Source organism: Rissa tridactyla, chromosome 1, assembly GCF_028500815.1.
Source record: "Rissa tridactyla isolate bRisTri1 chromosome 1, bRisTri1.patW.cur.20221130, whole genome shotgun sequence".
NCBI lineage: Eukaryota > Metazoa > Chordata > Aves > Charadriiformes > Laridae > Rissa > Rissa tridactyla.
The window spans coordinates 125,068,757-125,077,333 of NC_071466.1; the positions used below are offsets into that span (position 1 = coordinate 125,068,757).

Genomic DNA, 8,577 nt, shown 5'->3' on the forward strand with positions numbered 1-8,577 from the left:
TGCACAATACAAGGTAATTTTGAAGTTACCCCTTTGAGGAGGGTGTTGGATAAAATACCTCCAGACATCCCTTCCAGTCTGAGTTTTCTGTGATTCCAAGTTGTAGCTAAATGCTGTCAGTCACAGCTCTAACCCTACACTCAAAAAGGAATAATGTTGCTCAGGCCCTCCTAGAGAAGAAACAGGCTCCACTTACCTCTACCTGAAAAAAATTATGGACCAGCACCACAATAGCCAGTACTGCCATAAGCAGGCAGAAGATTTGCAATTTGAACGAGTCACGCCACATTGTCCACTCATCTCTTTCCCTCCCATGTTAGATGCTGCCATGACTTCCGTTCACCACAAACATGAATGTCATTTTGTCTCAGTAGCATACAAGAGAATTCAGCTGACTTCCACTTCATTCCTGCAAATGTATTTGCAAAAATTATATTAAGTCCTCAAAATATTGTTAGAAATAAAGCAGAGTTTAACACTAAAAGCATATAAATCGTGGAACTTTGCATGGCAACTATGAGTACAATGAAACTGTTAAAACAAATTTTTATGGCCTTAATCTGAACAGTACTATCTATTATGTTACTTAATTCTCTTGGGCATATCAAGGCAAAACCTTATCATAAAGCCATTCTCACTAGCATTTGATACAAACAAAAAAAGCAAAAGAGCGCAAGATTTCTTTCTGACAACCAAAAAACCAAAACAAATAACCACCACCCCATTTATCCATTAGGTCACACTATCATCATGAGTCCAAGACTTTTAGCAGAAACTTGTGGGTTTAGACATCTCCCTATTTACCTGATTAAGAGATTCCAACAAGTTGTTATTAAAGACTAAGGTCTGAAGCAAGTCTGGATAAGCAAGATAAAAGATACTTTCTCCAGTTTTCTGCTGGGAAGAGGGGAAAAAAAATAGCTGTAACACCTATTGGTTAAACAGGAGGTATCTAACAGAGCTGAATGCACTAAAACTGAACCTCAGGAATCTGCTGTGATATTAGACTACATCCTCCCTATTGGTTTTTGGTTTGGTTTTTTTATAATTCCTTTTACATTATGTATCTTATGCAGCTCTAATGGTAAATAAGTAAACTTCTGGGAAGAATGCAAGGTGCTGGGTTTTGGTTTTGTTGTTTGTGATTTTTTTTTTTTTTTTAAGGAAAATATAATAAAACTTAACAACCGTTAATAAACAGTTGTCACAGCTTAATACTTGTTCGGTTTGGCTTTCGTATCTTCCTTCTTTTTTAGAGGGGCAATTTTGAGGCAGTCACTTTGCAAGCAAAAAGGGTACCATTCTCGCAGAAGGAGAAGCTCTAAACTTGGAAACAGACAACAGATGGCAAGGATAAACAGTCAAAAGACACCAGTCTCGTCAAACCTAACATTCTCAAAGCAGCGTTACTCATACCATCCACCAAGTGCAACAACATAATCAAACGATTAGATAAACTTTGCATAACTTTCTATAAATAGTATAACTGCAAAGTTATACTATTTATTAAGATTCTATGAAGAATGCCGCATATATGTAAATTAGATATAATGATACATTAAATATCAAAATCGGCTAACGAAATCATTCATTACAGGAACATAGACTACAAAACTAAAATATATTACTGGTATAACCAGGACAATCTCAAAATAGACCACACATGAAATTGCTTTACAAGGATTACAGGGATTATTACTTCAAATGCTTTGCTGAGAATCACAGAGATTGTATTTCTGACTGATGAACAAGCATTGAAAGAGCAAGAGTCTGTTAAAGTAAAGGTATCAAACTGAGAACATGCGACAAAACTGCAGCTTTGTTGGAACAGTTCTGAGCTAATACAAAGTATTAATTTTGTATAAAATATCAACTCAGGTTTTACATAACTGAAAACAAATATATTTAAATACATTAAAATGATAATTTAAGGCGATGTATCACCATTAGAGGAACAGAAACAAATACATTAGAGAAAAAGAACGTTGCTAAGAATTGTCTTCAAATCACTGAAAACTAAGAGAATGTCATTTCATATAACTAAAAAGGCCACAGAGAACACTGCCGCGTATTTTTCTTCAAAAGTTTTTGTCCATAATTTTCTGTATTTCAGTAAACATCACATGTCCTAAAACATTCAAATATACAGGTTTAGAGCTTTCTTTATACTAAAGGCCTTAACATACTCCCAGTTTCATCATCCCTGAATAACTGATCTAGTTCATTTTTTTACATAATGGAAGCCCATAAGTGTGCCAAAAAGCTTAGATTCTTACCCTATTCCTGGACCATTCTCTGAAGCCATCCACACAAAAGGACAAAAATAACCCTGGAAACAATACAGAAAAACCAAACACATATATACATACATAGAATATTTTTTTTTTAATAAAATCTTATACATTGGTGATTTGCTTGCTGTGACACAAAGTAACATGGCAGTTAAGACTCCTCACCTGCAAAATTAATTTTTTTCTACAATGACCGGGGATTTTTTTTTAAAGGTATTAAAATTTTAACTTCAGTCCTGTACCTTTGAATTTTCTGCTACTTACTGTTACACGTTACTCCTCTCAGCTTTGTTCCGTGTTATTACTCGCCCAAGGTTAAAACCAAAAACCAGCTCACTGATATTTTTACGAACAGCCTCCAAGTTCTCTCGCGCTCTGTTACAGGGTTGGAGGTTTTTTTGGTTGGTTGGTTGGTTCTTTTATGTCATTAAATATTGTCAGCTCCCCGCCCCAATACTTCTCTAAGCCGGCAGCGCTACAACAGCCAGCGTTAGTGCAACTCCTTCAAAGGACTGCCACGCACACCCCTGAGGCAGCCCTGCCACCGACTCCGTTGAGGCACAAGCTTCCCAGGCCAGTCGCGGGGGGGGGGGGGGGGACGGGAATCAGATTTGCGGGTGTTTTTCCTGACTCGGCCTCGCTCCCCAAGGAGCCCCTGCGGCACCGCTGCCACGCCGAGGTCGCCGCAGAGGGCTGGCGGCCGCCGGGCTGTGCCCCAGCTCCCTGCGGCGGTCCCGCGACAGCAAAACAAGCGGCCTCTGCTCCGCGCTCACGGAATACACACCCAAGGGTAAGGGACAAGGACAGGGACAGGGATGGGGCGGGCTGAGGACAATAACAAGCAAGCAGGAACCACGCCGCTGCCGGCAATGTAAATTGTAAAGCTGCGTTTTACCGCTGTGAAAGCGGGTTTCTACCACCGCCCTCTTCCGAGGCTCGGCAGCCCCGCAGGTAGCAGCCCGGGCACAAGCCGCGGGGCCGGCCTCCGGCAGCCGGCACCCTTCCGGGTAGCGGCACAAGGGGCAGCCCCTGCACCGGCAGGAAGCAGCTCCAGCCGCCGCCGAGGCAAAACGACAGCGAGCGGGCAGGCAGGGCGCCCCTGAGGGGCAGGCGGGCCCGGCAGCGGGGAAGCAGCACCGGCCGCCGCTGCCAGGGGGGAGATCTAAGCAGCACACCCCAGGAACCCCCCACCTCAGCCGGACACCCGGCACGGCGCCCCAAGGCCGCCGGGCCTCCCTACAACTGCCCCGCTGCCGCCCTTCCACCACCACCACCACAGGCCCCGCCGCCCCACACCCCAGGAACCCCCCACCTCAGCCGGACACCCGCCACGGCGCCCCAAGGCCGCCGGGCCTCCCTGCAACTGCCCCGCTGCCGCCCTTCCCCGCTCCCTCCCTCAGACAAGCAGCACCACCACCGCAGGCCCCGCCGCCCCCGCGCCCCCTCACCGCAGTGCCCCAACCGTGCCCCCGGGGCCAGGCGGCGGCTGGCTGTATATCCATCGGCCCCCGCTGCCCCGCCTTGCTCCCCGCCCCTGAGACGCACGGCAGCGTCTATCGCACCACCTCCCCTCCCTGCCCCGCCCGGCGCCAAACAGTCGCAGATAGCGGCCGCCGCCCCGGCCTGGGGAGAGAGGGCGGGCAGCTGGTGAAGGACGCGGCCCCGAGGTGGGGGAGGATCCCCTGGTGGGTTTTTTGCAGCGGTGACTACGTTGACACAGTGATCCTATGGGGGAAAAAATAAAATCATAACGCGGCACGCACTGATTTCTGGGCATCCTTTTTTGCCGAGAGGGGCCTCATAATCTCGCCCTGGTGGGGGTGGGGGGGGTGGCGGCACCTTCCCTGTAATTTTTGAGGCACAGTAGGTGTAGTCAAAGAAGGCGGCATGGGGGGAGGCTGGTGCGGAGCCCAGGCTGATGGCCTGGGTGGCATTACCAGGCTCCTGTGTGCGGAACCTGCCCGGCTGCACCCCCAGTCAAGAGACAAGGCTCTGACGGGAGCCATCACAGCTCAGACAATGCTGAGCCTGGGCCTGAAGGTGACTATGGGAGGGGGCTGGGGAAGCAGCGTTTTGAACAGCAAGAGGGTTACGAAGAGGGGAGAGGCAGGGCCACAGGCCAGCTGCAGGGGCTGAGCTAGGGAGACGGGTACAGGACAGCAGAATTGGGCAAACCCTGCTGCGTTAAAGGCAGCACTTCAAAATGCTTGAGGAGATGCACGCGGTCAGTGTTCAGTTTAGCAACCTGCGCTTCCAATCTGGTAACAGGGCATCTGCAGTTGGATTTGCCATCACTTATAAACGCCGCGTAAATCTGGGAATACCTCTTTCCAAAATACTCACCTGCTAGCAGTTGTCTGCATGAGTACAGGTTCGAGGCTCAATCGTACTTTTACTAAGGAATACCCGGCATGCTTAAAACCAGGAAGAGAGACAGAACAGCTGAAGTATTCTTGTGGACATAGTACTTTAGCCATTATAAATATTAAATGTCTACTCTTATCTCCTGGCCCCACCCCCATCAGCCATAGCTATTTCGAATGAGTTAAGTGATCTCACTTCTACTTTTCTCTTCCTTTCCCCACATTACAAGGGTGATTACCTGGTAGAGATGGAAAGCAGTCATCTCAACAGGCACCAGCTTTTATTAGTTCTAAATACTGTCAATCAGGAATTGAAAGCCATCTGGCTGTATATGCAGAACACTAAACATACAGGATCTTGAAAGATACTTGGTATTGATTTTTTTTCCCCCTGTATATATTAAGTCTATCAGTTTTATAGCAGTCTCATTTCTCTTCAGCCTTCCGTCATGAGCCATGCAGTGCATCAATTTCTCCCACAGATTCTTCAGTTCAAAGTGAGACCCAAGGCAAAATGATCTAATTAGTGTGCTTAATGCCAGGCATAAGCCCATTGCTGTAATATAACTGGATTGATGTTGGGGGTGAGGGCTTGGAAGATGACAACAATGACAAAGTCTGTGCTCTTTTTACATGAAAAAGGCTACGCTATTCTCTGCCACATTTTACATTTCACCATCGCTCAATGACGGGAGGGGATCCCCACTACTTTTCTCCATAAATTCTTCAGTTGTTATTGTAGCTAGTCTTAATGAAGACCTAAGAATGAATCAAATGTGCTTTTCTAATCTCTAAAATGGTAAGACCTTGTGCACAAAGAGGCCATAAACTGATCACTGAACATCTGCCCCCACGCTCTATAGAAGGGGCCTTGTAAAAGACTGTTTAGTTTTAAGCTATTTGAGTGTCAATGGCTTTGGTGAGGTCTGTTACACATGCAACATCTAGAGTCATTAGCCCCAAAAAACTACAGCTTCAGCAGCTGCCACTCACCTTACATCCTTCCTGGTTTATCACACCAGAAGCGCTCGGCAATTATTTTGAGATGAGTACAGAAAGATAGATAATGAAAAAGAATCGATCTTTCCTTATTTCTTTTTCCAGAATCACATGCAGTAAGGTGAAATTATGCTGGGCCCTTGGCCCCACTGCCCTTCTCTCCCTTACCTGAAAATAATCATCAGTAATACACAGTATATTAGATAATGCAACTGGGATTACTGAAACTGATTCTTAATTATAGGCAAGTGTTGGGAAATGTTTTGGTTTGCCCCGTAAAGCAAACTAAACACGTGTTTGTGCTGAATATGATGAGATTTAACAAACAACGCATTTGACAGTCCTGGACAGTCTGCAAAGAGCACAACCCACTCTGTTCCCTTCCTATACACATCTTTGACCAGTCCTCTTTTGCCACATTACCCCTGTATTGCTTCTCCAACCATTTTCCACTTACACAACCATCTGGTGTTGTCCCCCCACGGTTACTAGAACAGTGAGTTTCACTCTGACCTTGCATGCAAGTTCAGCATGTCCCCTGGTTTCAGGCATAGCAACAACTAAGGTATATTTGACTTGGTTGGAAAAAGTCTTTTGCTGATCTGGTGCTGCCCAGACTCTTCATATCATCTAACGCTTGGTAAAGGGATAGAGCTTTTGCCAGAAGCTCTTCCAGCTTCCTCAAGTCCTTTTCCCAAAAGGTTACAGAGAAGCTCACCTACAGGCACCAAGCAGCCTTTCCACTTCCCTTCTGCACCAGCAAACCTGCTGCAGATGCTCCCTCAGGCAGCTGCGCCGCACTCCCGCTCCAGGGACCAGTGGGAGCACAGCTTCCCACTGCCCCCAGGCAGTTCTCTTCCCCTTTGGGACTAACGGAAGCTCTTCCAGCACTCCCTCTCCCTTTCTCCACCAGACAATGGGCGCGTCACAGCCATTTCGGCCAAAGGCTGCCTGGAGCTTACCCAGAGTTTAACATTGACACTGCTACACCAAAGAAGGGAAAGCATCAGGCAATCATGAGTTTGAGAAAGCGGGCGAGAAAGGTAGCTTACCTGACCTGCTAGCAAAAGACCGTGCTTCACGTGCTTAAGACTTTCCGTGAGTAAAGGCAGAGAATCAAAGACCAAAAGGGCAGCCAGTCTGCTGTAGAAAAAGTGTCAAAACTGGGAACAAGCAAGCCGCAATGAGGAGGGGACAAGTGAAAGAACTTGAGACCCCCCCAGGGCCCTCAGCACAAGACAGCCGTGGACTGGATTTGAAAATACAGGCTCCGATAGCACATGCACTTGCCTTTAGCTTCAAGTTGAAGGGGCTGTAGGATGGGTGGAAGGAACAAAAGAGTTCAGGCTGTAGGGTTTCTCCGTGTCCCTTGCTTCTCCCCAGGTCCCACAGCCTCTATGCACATAAGCAGCAGTAACCTGCTCAGCTTATTTTCCATCCGCTTCCCACACCAGAAAACGTGCTGCAAGTTCTCAAGGGACTGGAGAACTTCAGCTGGTGAAACAAATAATGGACAGGAAGAGACATCAAAGGCTGCTGCTTGAATGCAGTTTAGCACAATACTAACAAGACAGCCCTGGCTGCTGGACTGCTCTTCTCACAACCCCACATTGTTTGAGAATTTTTTAGGCTTTTGTAACAGTTTATTGCTTTCAGCCCAACACATGAACAATTTCAACAGAATGTGCACAGATTTTACATTTTCCAGGGCATCCTTCATAATCGTGGACTTCCCAGTTTTCACAGACAAATTACGGTCTTGGAAGTCAAAGGCTGGGACTGGTTTCATTTGGGCAACCCGTACACAATTTTCTGCTGTTTCTTCCTTTGTTCAATGTTGTCTTGCACATATCATAAGGAGTAAGAAAATGGGATTTGAGCAAGGAAAAAGGGGACAGACTTGAGCAGTCTCGAAGTCCTCACATTGCCAGAAATCACTTGGGCTGTACCTGAAAAGGTCCTAGCAATCCTCAAGAAGTCCCCGCTGGGACAACAGGCACAATCTCCCATGGGTGGCACATTAACTCCATTGGTCTCGACACTCCTAGACCAAGGAACATGCTGGATTACTTGCAGGACTTGTGACAGTCACACACACCTGTCCAGATCCACAAGAAGTTATGATAAGAGTGTCACAAGGGACATGTCTGAAAATATCCTTATGTATAGGAAAAACCTGTGCCAAGCTATAGAAAGAAAACGAACGAGCTCCATCAGTGACATGGATAAAGTTGAGGAAGCCCACGTGTTAAAGTCTGTCAAGATCCCTATGTGCTGTCCCATGTAGGCCAAAGTAATACTTCCTTCTACCTATACCCCAAATTGATGCATTATATGGCCACAGGTCCTTCACAAACGCAGCACTCTGGCTTGAAATCAGTGATGTACTGATGCAAGCTACACTTGGACAGAGTAGTTTGTGCTTTTGCAACAGTAGAGAAAAATTAGTTTTCACACTATAACACTTGAGTGAAGGGGAAAAAAACCTCGCTACCATCTGGACATAGTGTTATACAGAATTAACAGGAGTTTTTCAAACCACACCATCATACAGAAACGAAACTCCGCTGCTAGCACATACAAGGATTTCAGCCTGTAAAATTCAAAGTAACTATTTCCATTTGAACAAAATTGGTTCCATCCACTAGGTATGTTTATCCCTTTATTTTCCAACTCTAGCCAAAGATTTTAATGTCTGATCTCATTAGAAATATGAATCAAAAACAGGGACAAGAGGGACCTTCAACCTGAGCTCCTGACGCGTTATGGTTACTACCCCTACAACACACTGCATTGAAATTTAACAGTCCAGCTTTAAGGTCTTAACTCTACTCCAAGAGAAAACAGCATTGCTCTTCTCTTTTAAGACTTGAAGTCAGTTTAGCTATACCCATTTATCTTTCAAATATCTTTTGTAGAAAAGC

General features: G+C 46.0%; 1 protein-coding gene across 10 annotated transcripts in view; it reads right to left on the reverse strand.

Annotated features, from left to right (window-relative positions):
- NXPE3 (neurexophilin and PC-esterase domain family member 3) overlaps positions 1–3,810 on the reverse strand; it is a 28,841-nt gene extending 25,031 nt beyond the window's left edge. Inside the window, exons 1-4 of one of the 10 annotated variants that reach the window (XM_054208296.1) lie at positions 3,740–3,810; positions 2,277–2,329; positions 805–894; positions 197–409 (exon numbers count right to left, since the gene is read on the reverse strand). In XM_054208296.1, the coding sequence (XP_054064271.1) occupies positions 197–289 (93 nt within the window). In that variant the 5' untranslated portion in view covers positions 290–409; positions 805–894; positions 2,277–2,329; positions 3,740–3,810. Of the gene's footprint in view, positions 1–196; positions 410–804; positions 898–2,276; positions 3,496–3,739 lie in introns of those variants that run through there. The other 9 variants (XM_054208278.1, XM_054208271.1, XM_054208304.1 and 6 more) reach the window with 9 other exon arrangements.
- Between the last annotated feature and the right edge of the window lie 4,767 nt (positions 3,811–8,577).